This window comes from Struthio camelus, chromosome 3 (genome assembly GCF_040807025.1).
Source record: "Struthio camelus isolate bStrCam1 chromosome 3, bStrCam1.hap1, whole genome shotgun sequence".
NCBI lineage: Eukaryota > Metazoa > Chordata > Aves > Struthioniformes > Struthionidae > Struthio > Struthio camelus.
In genome coordinates, this window is record NC_090944.1 from 50,455,416 (window position 1) to 50,480,088 (window position 24,673).

The window sequence follows — 24,673 nt, forward strand, 5'->3', positions numbered from 1 at the left end:
GAGAAGAAAACAAAGGTGCCACGAAGCTGATCTTGTGAGAACAAAGTTTGACATGACACTATTTAACCAGATGGTGCCAAGCACAATTCCCAGTGCTCTGCTGATGCCTCCTGGAGAAGAACACAGAAAATAATTTCCTCATTTCCTAATTCACAAAGATCAAATCTAGCAGCGTCAGGAAAGCTGGGGTGCCTGCCACCAAATACTGAGGAGGAACTACATATGAAAGCAGGTTAACACCCTAACATGTATTTCCCTTGGTTGTCCTTCTTTTTACATAATATCCTTGGTCATGTAGAACTACTAAGCAGCTGATTCCGCTTAGGTCACTCAGTATGGCTCCAGCTGATTTCTGGTAGAGCAATTCTGATTTACTTTGCTGAAGCTCTGGCTTATAGGACTCTGTTAAACAGCCATCGGACCAGCAGAGAAAGGCTGGCTGCCTGTCACTTAACATGGAGGGCTTTGGACTCTCGTTGAAGGTTATTTGCCTGCAATATCCTCAACGGTCCACTTGCATTAGCTCTGTCTTTGTGAAAATTTCCTTTGAGAAGTGAGTCATTAAGCCAGTGGTGAATTCTTTCAAAATATAAATGAAAGATGCATTGAGTGCAATTCTCTAGATAATAATAGTTCTTGGAAAACTCAACCTCTTACCTCCTCCTACCCTTGTTTATTCTTTTCCCAAGAAAACTCTGTCATCAAAGTAGGCTAAGTTGAGATCTCTTTTTTAACTGATCCAGTAGTACACTATTTTTTACACGTTTTCTAGCAGAAAAAACCCACAGATACCTACTGAGGAAAATGAATATCAAGAAAAGTAGGTAGTGCTGCAGTTTCTGTTCCTAAGTAGGTTACCAGATTGACAGACTACTTCCTTCTCAGCAATTCATTATTTCAGGGCTTATTGTTTTGTTGTTGCTATTTTAAGCAAGATTGTCAGAACCTGTCTGCAAAGTGCAGAGTGTAAGTCTTCTCTACAGTATCATATCCCAATAATTGATTTTTAACAACCACTGGAGGCCTGAGGGAGCTGGGTGAAAAGAGTAATATAAATGAAATAGGCTACTATGTTAAACAGTTCTGTAAAATCCCAGCAGTTCAAACAATAGCCCCATTCCTGTAAATGTGCAACGTTGTGACCGGGACACTTGAAATTGCGCTTGCTTCTTTTATGACAAAGTGTTTAAAAAAACCAAATCTCAGAACCACCTGAGTGGCTCCTCTAAAAGGAAGAAAGATGAAAGGCAAAGATGATCTGCAGAAGATTTGCCAGTGGTGCAGTCTGTCACCTCCTCAAACGCTCACTGGTGCAGTCTGCGCTCCGCCGTGGGACATGGTGACCAGGCACAGAGCTGAGACACCGTCACCCCCACTGCGGACCCATCGAGTCATAGCACGCCAGCCTCAAATCCCATTTCCGGCCCTGAACACCTTGGGCACGTGCTCCTGAATGGCACCGACCGGCAGGGAAGCAGACTTCCCCAAAACAGTGCAGAGAAGAAACCTTTCACCTGCTTCACATACAACCAATTTACCAGCAGATGATGTTTTGTGATATTAATTCTGGCACCGACAGCACTCTGGGACCCAAATCAAGACCAGCAAGGTCCAAACTCCAGGGGAACTCAGGAGCTACGTGAGATAACGCAGGGCCAGAGTCCAGCAGGCTCGCTTCCAGCCAGCCACCCCGTCTGTTGAAACAAAAACCCACTTGCCGCAGAAGAGCCCAGGGGCTCTCTGGAGGCCTCAGCGCCCGAGTGTGGCCCCTCGGCACGTCACCCGGCTATCTTATCAGGTGCTTTTTGAAGAAAAACCCAGCAAACACTCTGTGTTCTGATATGGCAAGGGACGAGAGACCAGCCTGAGCGGCAGTTAGGATAGCAAGGGCAAACTAACAGTTTCATGAATGGAGAAAGATTCAATGTAAAGCTTAAAGAGAGGCAAATGACCGAAAGCAGTACATTTCAGAATGCTGTATGTCTCTCCTGTTGTTTTAATGGCAGTCAAACTGCTAAAACTAGGTAGAGGGACTTATAAAAGAACTTGCTGCAGCCTGCTTTAATATATCCTTCACTGAGGTTTCCACTGTAGCTATCCTGCAGGATTGCAGGACCCCCCCCTCCAAGTCACTGCATAATACAACACTGTTTAATGAGACTGCAATGTCTTTTCTTATATTGGCAACAGCTTTTACAAATTCATTCTTAAAATAAAATCTGAATTGAAGCTTCAACGTGATCTATTTATCTTTGCATTGCTCAGGAGAGCACAATACCACCTCAAGAAGCAGTAATTACCTCACCCTCTTTTGAACTCCTAGCAGTCCTAATCCAAACGTCCTGCAAAAGTGCACAAGCATTACCAGCAGTCTCAGAGAGAAAACTTGCTCAGCATAGTGCACAATATCTTCCAAGGAGGAAACCAGCAGCAAAACCCGGAATGGAGCAAATCCCTTCTAGCTATGCCCCAGACCCCGAACACCTCTGCTGGCGGCAGCACACTGAGGCTGACCCCCGCAGCCCACTCATTTGCTCCTTTCATGAATGTTCCTCCTTTCATCCCCGGTCTCCTGCACGCACGCACGCACGCACGCACGCACGCACACACACACGCGCGCACGCACGCACGCACGCACGCACACACACACACCCTTTTTGGAGAAATTGTCAACGGTCCCCTATAACCTTCGCATTTGACTCTTTCCAGGCTTGCTTCTGCGGCAGCATCTCCACACAATTAGCCAATTATGACAGCTAATTAGTCATCAAAACCAAAGAGGCTGACCTCTCGCCCTCTTCACTGTACCATGCTGTGCGTTAGCTCTTGCTGAGCAAGCAGCACACAGAGGTGGAAGTTCGACCTTCTCTCCTCAACCCACTCCCTGCTCTCTTTCACCCCTCATAAATGCAGCACTTCATAAGAGGGCCAGACTGCAAATAACCTTGGTATTTCCAAGCAGTGCAGCTGCGAGTGATGGCTGCAGGGCTTCTGGAGTGAGGTCCGACACGGAACATCCTAGACTTCCATGGAGACTCCTTTCCCCTGCCTTCATTTTCTCTCTTCGCAGCTCCCCAGCTTGGTATGTAGGGGCAAACAAGACTACCAGCACAGCATGATAAGGATTAGGACGCTAGAGGCTCTCCAGGCTGTTCAGCCCTCCCTTAGAGCTAAGCAGGAAAACACCACACTAAAGGAATCATACACCTTTGTCCTGAAAGCCCTCCTCCAGAGCCTGCGATGTGGTAGGAATAAAGAGTGAGGGACGAATAAACTTGTGCCTGCTCCTATCTCTTTTCATCCCTAACTCAAAACTAAGCCCACCGGGTTCTGTCCCGGGCGCTCATAGGACTCGAAACCCCCAAACTAGCACTAACTGCTCCCCGCTCTAAAATATAAGTTGTCAGTGGAGCAGTTTAGCTTTCCTAGAGATGCCAGACACGTGATTTCACCTCGATGCTCTCTAGTTCATGTAGTTCCCTAATGGAGTTCTGTGAAAACATCCGTTCCTTTTTTCCACTTTTGTGCTCTACAGCGCAGCTCAATGAATTAAGTACTCCCTCAAATTAGTCACTCCACACAGACAGTCTTTTCAATCACAGTTAAGCAGTTATCACCTCAGCATTTCCACCTGGCCCATCTCTAGCTTTAAAGCAGGCCTTCCTTCTCTTCTCTCTCAGGGCAGAGCTACATAGAAATTCACAGCTCGCTCTTCAGTCCTAGGCTGTTCCCTTTGTGTTCTCCCCAGTCCTGTAAACTAAGGGCTAACTTCACCCAGAAACAAGCTTGTGCAACTGTCTGCTAGAGTGCTCCCGTGCACAAAGTGGGGTCGGTCAGGAAATACCATTTCAGCTGCTAGTGAACAGACAGGCAAAACTCATTACCTATCAATAAGACACACACACACACACACACACACACACACACACACACATGCGTGCGCGAACGACTTGAGTACTTTGGCCAGAGCTGAGGGTAACCTGCTACGCAACTCTGCTCAAGTCATTTCACACCTCTGCCCTCTACCACTCTGTCTGTCACCTCTCCTTAGGCTGCAAGCAGTTCGAACTGCCAGGGTTTGGACTGCCTAACGCTCAGTGTCAGTGAAGGCACAGCTTTAGGCTGCTGTAACATAACAACAACAATAAGAAGCAGATCTGGAACCACCTCAGCAAACTCAGGGTGAAAACCGGTGCTGTGTGTCCCCTCAAGCAGGTAAGGAGAGGGAGGCAAAGAGGACACTGTTAGCACTCCTAAGCACACATAAATTCGCCCTCATCACTCAGCGGCTTGCTACTGCCTAATACTGAAATTTTGATAAGTGCCAAACATTTTGGAGGTCAAACAGCTATTTATGCAAAGTGAACCACAGGCAGTCAGCTGACGAGGAAATAAACAGAAATTACTCTTTGCCTCTATAAACAAAACAAGAGCTGGGAAAATGCCAAGTCACTTGAGAGAACAAAAGGGGTGATTAAAGCGGGTCACGACGACTGTCATATATGTACTTATCTTAAATCCCTACCTCATGCCCTCTGTCTTGCACAGGACATGATTCACTGTCTGCTTCTGAGAATGACCCAGACTCATCGCTGGAGTTTGTTCCATAGGATGGCTCACATTTAATCTGGGCTCGCACCGGGTTGTACATTCCATCGCCCACCACGCCGGGCTCCTGGTGCTCGGGTGCCAGGAACCGCGGGCCTTGGGAGCAAGGGGAGGAGGAGAGCTCGCAAAGACGCAGGCTACAGGGCGAACCGCCGCTGCCGTCCTCCGCGTACGAGTAGGAAGAGCACGAGCTGGAGGTCCTGGTTCTGGTTTCCAAAGGAGGAGAGCGAGGGCAAACTTTAATTGGCACTGGACAGCTGGTGTTCGGCCGCATCCTTCCCGGCAAGTGATCAGCTGTCAGTCCGCTGTGGGAATAGGTCTGAGAGCTAGGGAGAGATTGGCTACTGCCAGCCCACAGACCCTTTGGCACAGTCTCAGTGAGGTCTTTGTCCAAGCTGCTCACACCAGAATATGAATGCACCGAAGTGTTTACTTGGTCACAAGCATTTGAAGAGAATATAACACTCCTCCTGTCCAGTTCCCCTTCCTGCTTACAGAGAGTTTCAAAACCAGGCCCCCTGAGAGGCGATCCCACCGTGAAGTTGGAAGCATCCTTCTGAATGGCATGGGACTGCCCGTAGTTCCCCGTGAAAGGGACGTAATCAGTTTTGTGGTCACCCTGAGTTGTCCCTTTTTCAAAAGGGCATGCTGGACTCCTGCCAAAGTGCTGTTGGGAAGTGCTGGGGAAGCCAACCAAATCTACGCTTTTTGTTCTGTTGAAGAAAGACCGCAAGCAAGAAGGAGAGGACCCACTTTTATTAGGCCTGTCGACACAAGTGGGGCTTGGCTGTTTCCTGTCCATTTCAACATCCCCTTCTTTATCCCTGATGTCAGGTTCATCTCCAGACAGGCAAAGTGTGATGCTTTCTTCATCGTTCTCTTCATTCTGAGGCTCGCTTTTTATCTGCCCCATAGCAAGTCCTGATTTGAGGCCATTTCCAGAGCTCTCTTCGCTGAATGTGCTTGCAAAACCTGAGGTACTGATGTGTGATGTGTTGTAGACATTCTTGGTACAAGCAAGCTGGTATTTCTTGTATCTGGGGTACCGTGTTACTGCATCTTTGTCCAAATTGTCCTTGGTATCTCTCAGCATGTCAGAGTCAGGCAGCATCCCTTCTCCTTTGTCTGCTCCAGAAACAGTGGTTTCAAAATTGAAGGGCTCTTGGTGCATTCTCTCTCTTGGGCAAGATATTTTTGACGTCTCCGATTCCATTGTCTCTTCCTCGTCTCCATCTGAGTTCTCTTCATCGTGCATGCGCTGACAGGTGGTATCTTTTTTGCACAGAAACAGGCCATCCTCATTGTTCAGCAGCTGTGTCTGAAGGAAGCTGAAGCAGGAATCCTCCAGGTTGTGCATACGCAGGAATTCAGCACAGTGGATGACCTCTTGGATGTTTTCTCTGCTGAGTAACAGCTTAGCAGTGTAGGCAAACTGTAACAATGGACCAAATCCCCTGACAGTGACCTGCAAAAAAAGAGAGGGACATTGCCAGCATTACCATCAGTGCTTGCTATATCATCCCAAGTCCTTCATCAAGTGTAGTTAGGCATCCCTACAGATCTAACATTCAGAAATAAATATAGTACCAGTTATTCTTCTGTCATCAGGTTTATAATGGTTACCTCCACTAACTAACACTGCATACCTTCTGCTGCTTCTGTACATCATTGTATGCGTTGAGCTGAACACTCTTTGGCAAAATAACTCAAGGGCCTATGAACTAAGCCTCTACTGCAATAAAAAGCTTAACACACAGGTAAGCGTAAAAGGCTAATTCTTGGGTGGATCTTTTAACTATGATGCACGTTAACGTCTAAATACCAATTGAAATTTGATTCTTCTGCCCAAGTGGAAGCTCTGGTGAACACTGGCTTTGAGCTTAAGACACCACTTAAATGCAAACAGTGTTTTGGGAAGGAAACATCTAATAGTATATAAAAACTCAACAGAATTTTTTTTTTGCCACTTTCAGCAGCAGACCAGTTCATTTTTCTTTCAAATTTTTGCAAGTCATTAGTGAATAAATAATAGGTATGTCCTGACTGCGTAACTCTTTTCTCCATCCCATGGAGATTATTTCTCCTCATACTATTTCTGATTTTCGTGAATCTACACTGCAGCAGACAGGAAAGAGATCCAAACCCATGGCCCCAGTGACACAAGCCACACTGCGTCCCACCTTAGCACATAATTTTCTCTCATTTTCTTTGTAGAAAGAATAACAATTATTGTCAGGACGGTGCCTGGGCCTGAGCGATGCGCTGCTACTTGTCCTTTCTTGTTATCGCATCATCTACCCTATATTTTACATTCACTTAATGTCTTATACGTACTGATTTATACTTTCTTCCTCCTGATTTTTTACAGTGGTATGTCCACGCATAACTACCAAATAACTTGCAGAGCCATGCAGCAAACTATAACTATTGTCCATTTTTGACTGCATTGGCGTCTATTTCTACTACATACTTTTTTCCAATGTGGAGAAGACAAAGGTACCAGAAAAACTCTCTTCTTCACGAAGCAGTGATGGAAACAAGGTTTGACATATCAAAATCATTCCAGAACCGGATAAAGAGGTTTTATCATCAACAAAAAGGAGTGAATTCCAGCTTTTCTAATACCAATCCTTCATCTTTGGCCTCTGTGAGAGACTATTTCAAAACAGGGCTCGCAGTCAAGGATAAAAGTTTCTTTCTCCATGAGGAATTTCCGTGCTTTGGCCACTAAGTTGAGATTTGGGAGATCAGCACTCAATTTCCTGTTGCACCAAAGACCTCTCATGCAACCCTGGGCAAGTCCCTTCAGCCTCGATCCATGAAGAAACCTTCCTGCCTTCCTTGCAGAGTGGTACTCACAAATCTGGGTTCCCTGTGCTTTGCATACCGTGGAAAGGAATCCAGATGGGATTGAGAGCAGCCAGACAACTAAACCAGTCAAAGGCGAACGTGGCTGGCACCTACATGCCTACCTGTGCATCTACGTAAGATTGAGGTGAGCAGCCTGGAACCTCCTCTCCTGCAAGTGCTTTTGGTAGGGGCTCCCAACTCAATTCTTTCTTTTAAAACATGAACAGGATGAGAAAGTACTGCTGTCCCTTTTTCATAAAGTAGCCTGAAGACTGGAATAGGGACCTGGAAAGTAGGAGACCAGGTCCCTGCCTCAGCCTGTGGGGATTCAGAATAATATTTCCCAGCCCCTCAGAAGGATCCTCTGTCCAGAAGGGACAGGATAACCTGAAGATGAGCTGCTTTTCCCCATCCCTCCAATTGAATTAACATTGCTGAGCAAGAAATAATGCAGAGAGTGAGAAAGATGCTGTTCAGCCACTGCTAAAGCCCCTTCTCGAAAAGAAGACTTTGAGCTTCTAGTCACCGCTCCTAAAGCTTAATTAAGGCAAAAGGCATATGGACTGGAATATCACATTCCTGCTTCTGCAGAGGGCCATAACCAGTATGCCGTGGAATTGCTCTGCCTCCCAAAATTCTGTATTTCCTGCTGTCAAGGGACTTTAAGAGGGTCAGCAGAGGATAGTTTTTGAGCCCAACTGCCACAGCTGGTGGTCAGCATGAACGCAGCACTGAACGTAGTTTCTCACCGAGAGTCAGCTTTTCCCCACACACGCATGCAACTGGGCTTGGGTATATACAGACTGTTTAATAGGTTGGTGAGGTATAAGACTGTGAATTTATGATGGCCTTATTCATGAATGGCAGAAATGTCACTGCATAGTTTGGTTCATCACAGCAAAAAGCCTATGAATTCCTTACATTGCCTCAGGACCAGTGGTACAGATCATAGATTTTTATAAAAAATCCTGACTTCTAGAAACAAGTCATTTTTATTCATAGATCTGTACTTGTGATGCTAGATTGTGAAGATAGCGCTAATGGTGCAGACTTCGATGGAGAGGAAAATATTTTAAAACACCTCTAAAATCGCTCCCGATAGCTTTTCCATATATAATATTACTGCTGTATCTGCTATTTTAAGAAACAGCACATTTTCATGCACGTACTTACACACTTGCACATTCCTGTTTTACAATATGCCTCTGGTACAGAATTGCCTAGATTTACAGCTGGCTATTAAACCAATCTCGGCTTTATTGTTGCAACATGTTCTGCCTATTTGTTAGATTATCAACTCACTGAAAGCCTATCTACATTTTATCTATGCAGTATGATTAAGAAAATTACTCAGAAACTAAATGAACTACTCATAGGCCAATGTTTTTCTCTGATAAGATTTTCAGTACGGGAACTTACATATTACTACACACCTTGTAAACGCAGCAGCAATGTAGGTCCATGAGAGCACTGATAAATACCGTCTTGGGGTTTTGAGTCTCCTTTGATTAGAAGAGACTCTGTGGAATAAAAGACCAGTTCTCCTGGTAGTTGTGTAACTTGGCCACTAGGTGGAATGGCTGCAAAGGAAATTAAAACGGTTCCCTGTGCTGGGTTACGGTTTCACCCGCCTCCCCACCGCTCTAGTGCAGATCCTGCAGGGAGCCTCCGAGTGACTCACACTGCTCCTCCGGAGCAAGGCTATCTTCCACGCTGACTCAGTTCTTTGGTCCCAATAAGCCTAAATGATAACAAGCAGCATCAAGACATCTGTTACATCTGCTCTGGGCTGAATACATTAGAAGCAGAGCTCTCACAGCCCGGAGACGGACCCGGGACGCGGTTTCCCGTGACGCCCAGCAAATGCCTCAAAACAACGGACAACGGCACCTTGCTCTAGCTACGATTGACACGCGCCATCTTACATGGTTGCACAACTTCTCTCACGTTCACAGTATTCAAACAGATACAGAGGACGAAAGTTTCTTTTCAAGTATCGCAAGGAGCGCGTTGTTGGCTCTAAGAATTGCCCTCAGGGAGGAATCTCTGAAGTGGCTCCATTCAGAGCCAATGCTTAAAACTATATAAACAATAACTTTGATAATAAATGGATGCTAAGCTTACTGGCATGTGTTAAAACTAGCAAAATCTCAGTAGCCTGAAGCTGTCTAAATATTGATTTGGCCTCCACAGTAGGTCCACTGTCTTAGTCTTGCCAGCTTTGGGACTGCCTGTTTCTGATTCATTCTGACAAGAATTCAAGGCACTGGAGTGCACTCATAAACACTGCACATTTTGAAAGGAAAGGTTTCAAAGCTGCGTGTATTACAATTACACGTGCATTTCTGTAGGAAGAGGAAAGAACAGCCTTTTAAAATGATTTAACCTGACTGACGCATCCCAGTGAAAACAGTGAGTGAAACCAAGTTGATTTATGTTTGCAAAAGGAAATGGATCATTTCTCTGATGTAAGAGCCTCCATTTACATGCGAAAGAGACCTTCGCTGCATGGGTAAAACATATGGCAACAACAATCTCAGTTTATTTTTTTCCCCCTATTGTAAATAAGATGCCAAATTTCCAGGACTTATTTCCTTTTAAATCTGATCTTCCATGCAAATTACTGTTTAGCTAGACTGGCTAATTTGTGGGAACCTCCACTGGGCACCTCGTCCAAGCTGATTTATCAAGTCCCTGCTTCCCTGTCCTCTAACCATTTGCATTACTCCTGGATACCCATTTCTATTGCAACACTCATGTGAAATCGACTGGCTAAGAAAAAAACAGGCACAGAAAAGTATGTTTTGCATGTACATGCAAAACAGAATAAAATCCACACAGACAAGAAGAGCAAAGCAAAGATCTCAGCTTCTCAGATGCATTCTTTCCCTTATCTTTCACCCGCTGGCCGTCTTTCAGGTGGCAGAGAGGCAGGCCAGGAGAGGAGTTCTCCTGTGTATTTGAAGCATGCCAAAAAACCTACTAAGTCTATGGAATCGCTTTATTTTGTCTTGCTAGTGTCACCAGCTGGTCTTGTATGCATTAAAAAGCCTTCTGTACACCTAATGCATGAAGGATATGAATATCACAGCCCTAACCAAGCCATCTGGCACATTACTCACTCTACAGTAACCCAAGTTTTCAAGCACTCGAGGTTTCACCTTCAGTTCCCACATCTGCCATGCTGACATAGGTACCCCACGCTCAGCACGCAACATGGAGGTCTGCATTAATTCAGCATTATGATGCTATGAAGCCTGACCCCTGGTAAGTTTAAAGAAAAGAACGTATCAAGCTCTCCAGGCCTTTATCTGCCAACTGTCTTTCAGAGTAAGCTAGACAAACCAGGGACGTGTTTCGTATCTCCATGCCCTCATGGCTTCATGGTACTCGGGAATGGGCTGGGAATAACACAACGATATAATCGCCATCAAAAGAGTGGTTAATCAGCATTAGCCATATTGAATTTACTGGCAAAGTACAGACAACAGCCTTGTCTGTAGAAAATAACCATGCACAACCTATTTTAGTTCAGTCTGACACTGCTTTTCTCCCTGCTGAATCCTGTAGAGTGTGATGCTCTGTTTAGTTTTAATTGATTTAAGTGACCAGACTTCCACTACTTCCTTTGGGAGATTGTTGCCAGACTCTACTTAAAAGCTCCCTGTAAGGAAATCTTCCTTCCCTTGTTTTCCTCCATCACTTCTCATTATATTTCCTTGAGGCATTCCGGGAAATGCTTCTCCCTTCTGGAGAAAAAGTTATTAAACTCTTTAGTTCCCCTTCTTCTTTGATTGGCATTAAACCATTAAAGGAAAACTGGATAATTCAAGGAAAATAATATTGATCACTGTCATCTGGGAGAATAAATAGCTTAGATGTGAGTCAGCAATGAGAAATGCTAGTGAAGAAGAAGTGGCAGTGTTACAGATGCAAATATAGAGCACATTTAGCACAGCGTTTTTCTAGTACTGAGCACGCAATATTCTCAAATGAAGAAGATGGCTAGCTCATCTGTAAGTTAGGAATGGCATAGTTTTTTCAGGGATTTCTAGGGCATAAATTCTTTCTCAAATATTGTTGTATGCGCATCCACGCACACCAGGAGAGATACAGCCCTTCAGGTGAACTCTCTTCGGCTGCCAATTGTATCATCAGATCTCCAACATGACTGCTGATCAAGCATGCCAGGAAGGCATCAGTTTTGCTCCGCACACGTGGGACACGGCCTTAGAGCACATGTAGAGGTCTGACCCTTCTGTGGATGGGCCGGACTCACTGTTTGCTGCAGAGTTCATCAGTGCATGCTCATTAGTTGACTGTCCAGACTTCCAGATGTCTGAAAATCCCAGACAAATAGACAAAATCCTCCAATTCTGCACAGACAGTATTTTCTTACAGGAGAAAAAAGGTTATTTCCAAGGGAAATATGGATGTCTGGTAAGCCTGCTCTGAACGGCACTTGTGTGAGCCCATCTGAAATGCTGCATCTGGATGGGAGAAGGTCAACCCCAGCAGAATGCCAGCAAATCTGAGTTCAATTTAAAGATGGGAGAAGTGATTGAGGGCGAGAAAAGATTACCGTAAACATGCAGGAATGTAAAACTTGGCAAGGCAGTATCTAAAGTGGAGCAAAATAATGTTTACAGTAATCTGATGCACATGAACATCAAGAACAGAGAAGAACTGTCTAGGTCATTATAGGGTAGTATTGCTGGTTGCAATGAGAAGAAACTGAGAAGGCGAAAATGTACAGAATTTTTCCTGACTCTCAACCTAGCAGTGAATTCTCTTAGATCCTGGAATGCTTTCCAGGGAGGATGATGGATACTTTATATCCAAGGACTTTAAAGCAAAAGTAACAAAGCAACAGAGCACAACCTTGTTCTGGCAAGGTGGGATTTGATAATTTGGTATGATTTTTCCAGCTCCAATTTCTGTGTTAATGAGGGCACACTGCAACGATCTTCTAGAAAACAGCGTGAAAGTGCAACGGCACGTGTATATGGAATTGTTCCTTCTAGAACAAAGAATACTTGGGGCATTTTAAAAGAATAGGCTCAATGCTGGTGGTATGGGAGGGCAGAACCCCCTCCTTCCCTCCCGTGCTACAAAGAGATCTGCAGAAAATTAGTTGCTAAATCCCACTAAACTAGGGGTAAATTAAATGGTCAGACTTTCAAGAGCACTGAGAACGCAGAAGTCTTGACTGTGCAGCAGATACACTGGGTACTATCTTCACGCACTGGGAACAGTCCTATCGAAATCAATGGGAATTCTGATGGGACTTGTGCAAAGGATGTAAGTTGCTTGTAGGATTATGGATTATATTTTTAGTATTTCGATTTTCAAGTTAAATTCATCATCAGGTACCAAAACACAGGTAGAAAACCCTCATTTGTAATCTCCAAACATTGATTTAATTATTAAGTCATTTTGTGGGGAAGGAAGAAATGAAAATTGAATCAAAAATCATACGCTGAATATCAATTCCCAAACAAAATATTAATTTAAAATAATTGGATAAAAACATAAGGAACGTGAGCAATTCTCAGAGAAGCCCAAATGAATCCTTTATTAGTACACTGTTTTGTAGCAGGTCTGTCGTGGTTGTCATTTTGTTAATGCTTTACTGCTACTATTACAATCTAAAGGCATGTGTGGAGGACTTTTAAATCCCTCTCAGTCGTGAAGTTTGACTAATAAGCCCAAGGATGCAGAAAACAAACTACTAGCTGTCTCACTAGGCCAGCGTGTTCCTAACACTGCAACTTATATAATCAAACACTTGCTAGAAATAGGAGATAAGATTAGTGACAGTTAACTGCTTCTATTTTCTTCCACAGCCTGAAGAAGGTCTCAGGGATTAAACATTAACTCTAATGTTATTTGCTATAATTAGTACACACGATATGCTTTTTCTTGTACAGCCAATTGCAAGTATAGCGCATAAGTTATTTTCAGAGTGTAATCTGATAACTAAAATCAGTCACCAAGCTGTTATTCCATTAAGAGTTAAGAGACTTCCTAGCTATTTACTTAGTTCTTTTTACGTGGAACGGTGGTGGGCACTGGCAGATCCTGTTTTTCCTAGCTTGAGGTTATTTGTTTCTGGAAAACTGTCTGAAAGGTTTATATATATTACTAGGCTTAAACAGGTCAGCGGCATGTGCAAAATCAGCAGCGCTAGATATCCCGATTTGTCTATATAGGTGCACAAAATAAGCCTGCACACAATCAGAAATTGTTTTAAACGCTTTTAAATACTACGAGAACACACCGGAGACACGAAAAAGTCAGGAGAACAGATGAAAACCAACAGACTTTTCTAAGCCAATGACACGGCAGTGTTTTGCAGCATTTTTTTCCCCCTCAGCAATTTAACAACGCTTACATGTTCTCTCAACAGCAGCCTGCAGATGTACTTTCCCTACCTGCTCCTAAAGCCATGGAGCTCCTAAAATTAGTGATCACTCTCTAAGAGTAAACTTTGACAAGAGCATCAGGTGCAGGTATCTCTCTCTGCAGCATCCGGGCTTCTAAACAAGAGAGCAATTTAAAAGCTGCTGATGGAAAGGCCTGATGAAGGCAGGCCTATGGTTTTATTGTAAAAACACCTTTTTAGTTAAGTAGATATCCTGCTGGCCACCCTTTTACGTTCGACCACTTTGGCTGGTGCAGCCAGCCAGGTCTGGACAAGCACTGCCCTGAAGTAAAAGCGACCGTCTGGCAACCCCGACATCCAATCAAAGGCACAGAAAGAGGCACTGGCATCGCATCAGACATCCCTTGGAGTGAATGCACGCCGGGGAAGGGAGAACCCCTGACGAACAACGCTCATTTCTTTGAGGGGCTGATTTACCCCTCTTTTTAAAGCCACCTGCAAAGCCGCGCTGAAGCCGGGCTAAGCGGGGTGACGCACCGCACTCTCTCTCCACTACATCCTCCGCAACCGCCTCTTACGGCGTTAGGCTCTGGTGCTTCACAAAATTGCCTGACTCCCTTTAATGGCACTTTTCCGCCAAACTGGAAGTGCTTGTCCGACTTCCAACGCTGTGCTTCCGTAAAAAAAGTGCAGCTGCCCCCCTCAGCCCTTCCCCCTTACAGCTCCAGCCTCTGGCCAGCAGACAGATTTACCCTGAACGCTTGGATTGCTTTCGTGAGAGTATTTACAAATTGGAGGAGAGAAACAGATGACTTCTCCTTTTCCTCTCTCTCTTCAGCATAATGAACATGTCCGAGGCCAACACTTCAAAGGGCCCCGTAACGTGGTGGGAGCAACTGCCTGTGCACTCATTAGCGGATCGCTGCCCACCAGCGGGCAAGCTTGCCAGGGTAATTAGCCCGTCCCCACAAACCAGAGCCAGAGTCTCACAGCTAGAAAGGGAAGGAGAAAGAAAGGCTTGAGCGGAGAGCACGAACATAGATGGCTATCCTGCAGCTTGATTTGCGTCGCCGGACTCCTGCAGTCCCCGTGGATGACCAAGCTGGAGACTTCATTCCTGGTCCCGGTTCCCAGGAGACCGGGACCACAGTATTAAGCCGTCACAGCCCAAAGTTTTTGCTGTAGATGAGGCCCTAAAGTTTATTTTGCAGAAATGGCGATTGCTTTCTCATTCTCCTTTGAAAGCACAAACTACAGCATAAGCCCAAATACCAGGGAATTCAGATTTTGGCTTTGATAAACCTTCAGCGCAAAGTTAGGTACAGCTCAGACCTCCTGACCTCCGTGTCATCATCTGGAAAATACCGGAGCAACACTTCCACACTTTAAAAGGAGGGAGAGATTAATATTCCTTAATGTCTGCACAGCATTATGATAATCTTCAGTGGCAGGTGCTACAGAACAAAGTGAGATGAGGAAGAAAGAAAGGTCATTTGCTTTAGATTTGCCTCGAGGGCAGAAACCAATAATTGTGAACTACATATATCGCTCTGTGAGAACTGCGTCAGCATTGACAGTGGGACAAGTGGTTCAGAATTGATTGCCAGGCGCTAAGAGGGCGTAAACAGCAAGAGGATCAATGCTCACGTTATTGGTTATGTCAGAGTTCGATTACGTGTGACTTATGCATAGAGTGCAAGAGTTAAAACATCTCCATACACTTGGGTTTTTCCACATCAAATGCCCTGCAGTAACGGGATAAGCTTTGAAGCATCCTCAAAAATCCTGACCCTCAAGACACAGGGGGACAATGATGCAGTTTGTTAGAGGAACCAAAGGCGGAGAGGGAATCAGAAAAAAAAACTTCTGCTTGTCTTAGACATGTAGTAGGAAAATTCTAAGAAATAAAAGTAAAAATTAAAAAAAATCTAAGTAATACAAATAAAAATAAATTAATTTCAGATCCAACCACAATGCTTACTTTAACCCAAGACATAAAGTTTTATTTCATCTTGGAGTTATTGAAGTCCAAATGAAAATCTTTTGACCTTTCAACAGTGAGATTGGTTTCAGATCAGAACACAGCATTGACTTTCGAAAATCCTGACAGTAAGCACTCAGGCATTTTCAGTATCCTTCCCAGCTCCCAGAATTTTAAGGGAAAATTGTTAGTTGAATTTGCCACCACTTTCAGTCTTCCCAAATTCCAACTGCCAGAAAACATGCTAGGTAAGGGGGAAATCATCAGGCGTAAGCCTGAATACTTTGCTGCTCACGCATTTCTGGAAAGACGAGGCACCTTTGTAAAACACGGAGCTGAACACCCTTAGAAAGATGAAATGCTACGAGACTGGAAGATCCAGTGCTTTTCCCTGGCAGGGACGCGCTGCCTGGATTCAGTCTCTTTGAACCACTGAACTCTGGCAGATGCCCTTTGGCAAAGCCGATGACTGGGCAGTTCACAGTTTTACCGCCCACAGCTCTCTGCTGAACATTTCTGCCTGGCATAAAGAGATGTTCGCCCGTGCCTCGGCTCCTCTGCCCCACTGCCTGCCACGGCGTTTGGCAGCCCAAGCAGGCGCCGGGTTTGCACCAGCACAGGGGCTGCCCACCGGAGCAGCCAGCACCTGGGGACACCTCCCCACTGCCCAAGCGCCTTTGGCTAAAGGGCTGCCTAGCTGGAGCGGAAACGTCTTCAACCACAGCAATTAAATCTGCAACGTGATATCTGATAAGAGCTCTTGTTTTGAAACCTCACTCTGTAACTCCTATTACACTCAAACGCTAGCTTATTAAACAAGGAAGAGAAGAACGCCTGTATTACTCTAAAACAAGGTGGAGGAGTAACAGTTAAGGTACCACTGCTTGGAGAAAACGATCTGATCTCACCCTAGTGAACTTCAGTGGAGGGACACAAATTTTTCCTTACTAACGACGTGGTTTGGTGTAATTTGTTGATGTGAAAGGCTGTCCAGGCTGTAACCGGAGAACACCGAAAATTCAGAAAATACAGCCAAGAGCGTCACTGCAGGCGACCGAATTGGTGAAAAAGCTCAGAGGTGAACCTCTAGGCTGGTAAAGTCAGATTACGGGGGGGAGGCGGTAGAAAGAAAATTAGAGATGAGGACGTTTCAAAAAATCTGTTCCCCCACAGTACAACTCGGCAATGACAGGACTGCAACAGAGAGCACGCAAAACTAGTGACACTAAATAGCCGTTTAAATTCTCAGGCGTGAACTGGAAGATAAAGCAAGGGAAAATACGGCTGTGATATCTGGCAGCTTGCAGTACATTTGTTCTTCCCATGCAACTTGCACCTTGAGAGACCTGGAACTCAGCAACATAGCAAGACACAGGAGAGCCGCTCGGCAGAAATGGTACATCCTCTCCTTGGATACCCATACAACCCATGTTGAAACCAGTGCGAGAGAAACAGGCAAAAGGAACAGGTTTTAATTCAAGAGCATCATCAGGATGGAAAGGAAGCTGCAATTTAAAATTAAAATCAAGTACCGTATTTTTTCCAAAGGAAAACTAAACTGACCCGCAGACTGAAAAAGAAGAAAAAATTAAGAGAGAAAGTGTTAAGCAAAGAGGAGGGGAGAGGAAAGAGTGGGACAGCTTTCACAGAACGTAAATGGTGAGAGAAAAGTCTGAAAGATCTGTTTAGGTGCATATCATGAGCCAAACTGGGGAGAAAAAGGGAAAACAAAAAGCAATTTAAGGACTTCTAGAATGGGAAAAGAAGCTCTAAAAGCCTGCAGGTTACATCAGCAAATATCAAATAGGAAGAAAATGAAGATAAATGTAGAAATGCGCTAATTTAGAGGGTGCTTGGAGGACTGCTGCAATTAATACACAAGCAAACATTCAATACAGAAAAATTATAATGACCTGTAAAATACACAACTACCCTTTCGCAAGCACCGTAAAATTTAGTTCTGTGCACAAACTATAGTGCCTTAGTGAACACGCTGCAATACACGTTATAAAAACAACAAACACGTCCCAGCAGGGAATCTCACCACAAGACCTACCATTACACTTTGTGTCATGTAGGAGAGGAAGAAACAGGCTCTGCTGTGTATGATTTAGAAGAACACAAGGTTACACTAAAGAAGAAAACGGAAGCAGCAGACAACACAGCTAGGGAAGAAACAGGCTCCGAAGACGGGGGCAGCAAACCCTGGCTGGAGCTGACGGACTCGTTGCCTCAGCTTTCCCCGGGCTGGCAACAGCCAGGAGTCGATGGCGGGCGAAGCCCGTTCCCGGCGGTTCCCGTGACCGCAAGCCAGCAGGGCAGAGAATACAAAATCCCCGGCCTCCTTACGCTGGCTAGAAGAGAAGACAGCCCGGGAACTGCTGCAGCATTTCGAATCCAGAGATACCTCAGCCGGGCTGTGGAGGGGACGTGATGTCAAATGCTTTACTATTCCTCTTGACTAGATTATTAGGCAATTACAATTAATAACTGGTAGGCCGCAACCATGGATAAATATCCTAGCTTCCGGCAGGCACTGTATTTTTAAAACAAAAACTGCCAAACGCTGCATTTGTGACAGCTCTCCTTCCCCTCCCCGCTTTTTTTTAACTGCCCGTATTTGGATGGGCAGTTTTCCTATGTTCACCTCGTTTTCGTTCTTGCACGACTACTAGCAGAGCTGAGGGTTAACGTGGCTTTTGTTTCGCGCCCTTGTGTTCACGTTTCATCTACGGCATCTGCCCAGCTCCGTGAAGCAGGTCGGTAAGGAGAACTGCCACTGCTGAGCTGGCAAAGTCGCTCTCCTCCCTCCCTCCCAGAAGAGCGGTTAATTCCTTCTGCGGTGGCCTGAAAGGTTAGTTAGGCTCCATAAATCCCACCAGAAAAATCTGGAGGCTTTTTCCTTCTTGATGCGATTTATCTCTGCGCAGACTGGAGCGGATTGTGCTTCCAGGACGGGGCTGCTGGCTCAGGACGTGAGGAATACGCACACAGCCAGCCCATCTCTGCACCGTCTTGCACCTCCCACAGGCATTCACACCTGCTCAAAGCCAGCGCCGAGCCAGCGCGCAACGCGGCCAGATCAGTACGGGAGAGCTGCACGTCCACCGTGCACAAAGACCAACGGCTCTTTATGCCAAGGAGGCAGCGCAGAAGCAGCAGCAACGTTCTGCGTTACATCTGGCACCTTTCGTCCGGGCCGGGAACCACCACACCCTGCTCTGATGCTGGCCCCGCGCGACTGACTTTCCCCTCTCAATTTCATTCGCTGGATTTTTAAGACCAACACAGAAAGCGATTTACAGAAAATGTCATCTGTGCTAGGACCCCAGGAAAAAGTTTCCGTGTAGGAAAAAGGTGGCATTTAGAGCCTCACGTGTGACTTTCCTGCCCTGGGAGGGTACAAGTCAGCACTTCAAAGCTACTTGCGTGTGTACGTGTGCACGCGTGTGCGCGTGTGTGTCTATATAAGCTCACACGCACCCACACATGCTAGTGTGAGAAAGAGACAGGAGAAGGCAAACGTGTATGAGAGAGAGTGAATTAGTCCCATCTGCTCTGAAAAGATCGTTTTCTCCTTGGATTTCTATTACCATCGTATTATTGCCCCAGCACAGTGCTTCTAAAAGGCTACAGTTCTGGCAGCCAACATCATTACAGCTGCTCAGATTATTAACAGTATAAATAAACTCTCAGAGACACTACTAAGAAAATATTAACTACAATTATCACTGTCTGATAAAATAATGAACAGTGAAGTGTTATTTTGCTGTCTCAGTCACCAGCGTGCTTTTATGTGTGCTGTGAGTAATGAAAAACAGTTTATTTGCATACTCAATCATCCTAAAATGGGTTCTTTCGATCTTATTTATTTTTATACAGATACTTTGAATTAGTGTCTTTCAGCCAGCAGAGGCTGAAGCTCTACATTTGCAGAATTCAGTGTACTCCGCTTCCTTTCCTGTCGTACATAATCCCATGACTTCCAAGGGAACAGGAAATCATGCCCACGACCATATACAGCTCTGTCACAGGGGGGAAACGGTGCAGCGTGTAAGCTACCGTCAGTGGAGTTTTGTAAGTGAAATCTGCCTTGATAAGAAAGCAGAAACTCCAGGACCTTCTTACGCACTGTAATCCTTTGGCCTCATTGCTTTTCCTACCTAGGAGGGGAGCAATGGTCCAAACGAAGTCAATCGGCTGCTTGCTGAAAGCATCGCCCTCTCCTTCCCCTTCTCCTCTGACCCGCGCTGCTTTTGCTTTGCACGCTCACTTTTCCCGCGGCTCCCGGACTGCCCTGCTAGCTTCCCAACGATACTCCCAAGCCACGGCCTTCCTTGACGGCAGCGGGGAACGCGCGTTTGCTTTTTAATTAACCGAATTTATCATTTCGCTGCACGCACCAATAAAAAGTTCTTTATCGTTTGGAGAGCACGAGAGTAAGTGGAGGGCTGAACACAAGCCCCGCTGCTCTCCCTACGTCCCTGAGGCAGGGCTCGAGCCCGTTCACCTGAGTAACACCTTTCTCAGCAGTCAGGGATCGCAGAATGGCCTTTCAATCTTTTCTTCTTTGGGGGGATTATTTTAAGATGTGATCATCTGTTCATTAGTGGAGCTCATTAAAATTAAGAGAAATAAGCTATCTGGGCCCGAAACCATTTACTGCAGGGCAGTCATTATGTTAGAGCTCGAACCGAGGCAGCCGATTCTCACAGAGACATTACCCTCATTCAAGAGAGGCTTCCCTCTTTCAAGTCTAGCTCTATGGATTAATAACTATACAGTCCCAATTAAAGACGTCTCTCCATGAAAGCATTAAGTAAAGCCCCTGTTTTGTTCAGCTCTTCCGTACCATGCCATCACAACAATTTCTGATCACCAGCAGGGAGGGATAAAAGTAAAGGTCTGTACTGAACTCAATTGGGAAGATTCCCACCAGTAAGCAGTATGGGCTGCGCTGAACTTTTGCAGGATGAATCCTCTACTTTTGTTGGAAGCCAACAATGGCTGATCACAAAGAAAGTAAACCTGACATTAAACGTGACATTTTCCCCACCGGAGCTGCCAGGGAAACTGGTGATTTAGGGTGATAGCAGGGTGACATGGTTAGCACGAGCCACGTTACCAAGCTCAGTATGCAAGCACTGGCATTTCTGCCTGAGTGTTCCAGTCTGGCTCAGGGTGAGAACATCTGCTGGGCCCGTGGGAAAAGGGCCACATCCCATTCAGGTAAAAAGAAAAACCAGGAAAACGAAAGATGGGGCAGCAGCAACCAAATACAACCAGAAAGGAATGCAAAAATGCAATACCAAGAGAGAGAGAAAAGGGAAGAATTGATTTTCTAAAATACCTTCCCTTAATCGGAGCCAGAAAAATACTGCAAAATACCTTGAGGGTTTTTATTCCACAGTCCTTTGTCCTCTGTATTTTCTCAGTACTTTTTCAGCCTCTCCTATTCTTCGCCTGGTCTCTTCTCCCCATCTATAAACCTTTTCTTTCACTAACCCCACCTTCTACACTTAGCCTAATTCCAAACAGGTAGCCACGGCGGGACTGCCTTTCCCTGTGCACTTGCACGCGTGCAACACACGCCGCACACCCCAGGACTTGGTTATCTGCATCAGTGCGACACCGTGGCAGAGCATGAAAGCTGGAGTGCGGAGGCAGGAGGAAATGCTGTTCTCCTGCGTGTCACCTCCCATGCCCCCATCTGTCAGCTGCAGGGGAAGGAAACCTCATGGAACGTGCTCTTCTCCCTCCATAAAAACCACCACTAAAAGGGACCTCCTTTTCTCAGAAGGCAGCAGCCAAGTTGCAAACATTCCTCATTATTTTTCTCCAGCGTCCTACCCTTCCTCGCTCTCAGCAGCTGGCCACTTCTGGTGGCCTAAGCAGGTTAGAAGTGACTTTGCCCTGAAAAAGTCACCCACATCCATTTTTCCTCATTAAAGAGTTCTTACGTGAAAGAGAATTTTCTTTCCTTAGAAAGAAAAAGAAAATAATGTATTGTTCCACACACACTTACAAAGACAAGCATACTCTCTTCAAATGAATTTTGTTTCCCCAAAAGCCCCTATGCAAGGCAAAATACAGAGAATGGTAAAGCAATCACTGGAGAAGAACTGAAGTTCATTTTAAATTAGTGTTCCACGCACAAATGCTGTCTTACAAATAGGATTATTTAATTTAAACCTTAGATCTGTCAAGTTCTATTACTTGAAATGGAGCCTGTCGTTTCTTGACTCCATTATAAATCAGGATTATATTACAATTTATGTTAGGTTAAGTCACTGCTTCGATAGGAGGCAGTGAAAAAAAATTACACAGCAGTCAGTAAATAGAGCAAAGTCATTGCACTGTTCTTGAAAGGCAAAAAGTCATCTTGCTAAATGAGGGTCCAAGCTGTCCTGTACCAAGACTGTTACTAATAAATAAAAGACCTCTGGGAAAAGTGCTGAGCATACGCTGGATCTATTTTCAGCTTGCATCAGCAGCTGCTGCCCCTGGGATCGCATCTTTGCTCATACCCTACACCATATGTAATCACTCCAGTGCTGCAACCAGTAAGATAATGAAAGAGCATGGCATAAATCTGTACTTGAGTGGAATGCTAAATGAGGAAAATAATACAAAAAAGGGGGAAATAAACCACATTTTCAAGTCATTAGCAAGAAAGACTTTGACATATGAAGTGTTGCAACCATTAATAGCACTTATCATATAGAGTGGAGACAAAGAGACAAATTAATCAAACTGACAGAACTGGGACATTTTATGCTAATGCAGGCTCCTGGGTTTTAGTTTGTATTCCTCTGTGTCTGGAAAACTGATACCATTACAGGGCAGGAAATTGCATGAATAACATGCAACAGATCATAAAAATTCACACACCAAGTGCAGAAACACTGCCAAAAGCCCTGTAAAAACAAGGCTAGAGACCTCAACAGAGGAACTTCCAACAGCTAATGAATGCAAATAAGTACAGGAATATTTCCCATTCACGCATAACAATTAGACATAGGCTGTGACTCCACAGTCTCCAGTAGTGCAGGTAAGATAAAGCCTGGAGAGCTAACATGCAGATAGCTGGGGGGAACTGCCGGCCAAGTCAGGTTCTGAATTTGTTTGCAGTACTGCAGCCAGCGGTTCAAAGCCATCGGGGAATTGGCATAGCCAAGCGTGGTCTCTGTCTACACGTACTGCTATGTTAGATTTAATTTAACATTTCAGGTAGAAGACAGAGAGCAGGAGGAAGATGAAAGGGGAAATAAAATAGTCCCACTAAACTGTACACAGTCACACACAGCAAAAACCCCCTCACACAAGTGCCAATCCACAGCAAGCAGTAAAAAAAACTCCACAGATAGAGGCATTTGAAAAAAATCACTCGTTTGGGAAATACAAGGGCACTCGCTGTCCAAAGCCACAGCCATGTTGTAAGAAGCAGGAAATGGCAGGAACTACAGGAATGCTGGGCAGGGCACTGCGCAATGCACGACTGTGCCAAGGTTACTTCATTTGCCATAAAGGCTTCTCAAGGACCTTTAAAAAAACCTGGCAAACACAGCACTGGGGAAGTGCACAGAGCTAATCAGCCATATAAACACCAAATGACAAATACATTCACTTGATGGGCAGGCACAGCATTTCTCATTGCTGTGTGTGTCCGAAAGGCGAGGATCCCCCTTGATAACCCTTAGTGGTAGCTAGCTACTGTACAAACCTAAGGCAAGGACTAACTCTCAGGGGGTAAGAGGAGTAAAGCTGATACCCTTTCGAGCTGCATAATTTCCAGCGCTGCTCTCCTCTTCTCTAGAGCAGAGGGATACGCAGCTGGTGATGTTCATGTTGAGCAGCAGAATTTAAACGCCAATGCTACATGCAAAAAGAGGGCGAGGAAACGGATAGCTTGACCAAGGGTTGCTGCCCTCCTGAAGAGCGGGCACAAGTCCTTCCCGCATTTGGTGCTGCAGGGACCCTGTGTTCAAACACGGCAGGACGGAGGCTGCTTTACTCCAGCAGAGATGGCACTGGGAGCAGCACGCTCCCCGCACAGCACAGAGCCCGCTCTCTCCAACGGAATGGCTACGGAGGTTTTACAGAGTTTTATCCACGTGAACAGGGTGCATCTCCAAGCCTGTAAACGTCTTTCTGTTCTTCTGATCACTCCTGGAGTCTCAACGGGGTGCTTGGCACGGTACCAAAACGTGGCGCATACAAAACCAAACTGATCCAAAAAACTTCCTGAAGACAATGATAGTGTGACCTCTGCTCTAAGGGGAGCAATTAGAAACAGACATAGATCAACTGCCCTAAATACACATCCATCCAACAGACAGATGAGGGATGGACCCACCATCTCTTTCCCTTTAAAAAACACAGACAGCACAGACAATTAGCTGCAAAAAACTTGTAAAAACCTCTGCTTTAAGGGATTTTAATACAGGGAGAGGAATAATTTAGTCAAATAGTTACAGTGACATTGATTTCTTCCACTCTTTACAACAGCAAAGGCACTTTTGAAGACCCTCACCGATGCATGTGGCACCTGACCCTTTCTTTTCCTCTGCCTGCAATAATAGCACTTTGGGGGAAAAAAAGGCCTAGCTACAGTAAAACATCAATTCCTGACAGAGAATACTGAGAGAGGTCTTTAGCACCAGTTCATCACTCAAACAAGAGCTGGAAAGCACTGACAAGAAATGACTATGAATTCTCCCACTCCTTTAGCTATGGCAGTTCCTCTTTGGAAAGCCAATTTCAGAAAGAGAGTAAGTAACTTCAACAATATTTCCAACTAAAACTGTACCCAAGGGCTCAGCTGAGAGTCCAAGAGGAGACAATGCCCA

The 24,673-nt window shown here is 45.2% G+C and overlaps 1 protein-coding gene across 22 annotated transcripts in view; it reads right to left on the reverse strand.

Moving 5' to 3' along the window:
- Positions 1–24,673, reverse strand: part of BACH2 (BTB domain and CNC homolog 2) — a 202,408-nt gene that overhangs the window by 18,802 nt on the left and 158,933 nt on the right. For all 22 annotated transcript variants that reach the window (XM_068937786.1, XM_068937801.1, XM_068937799.1 and 19 more), the window contains one exon: positions 4,526–6,073. In XM_068937786.1, the coding sequence (XP_068793887.1) occupies positions 4,526–6,073 (1,548 nt within the window). The remainder of the gene's footprint in view (positions 1–4,525; positions 6,074–24,673) is intronic.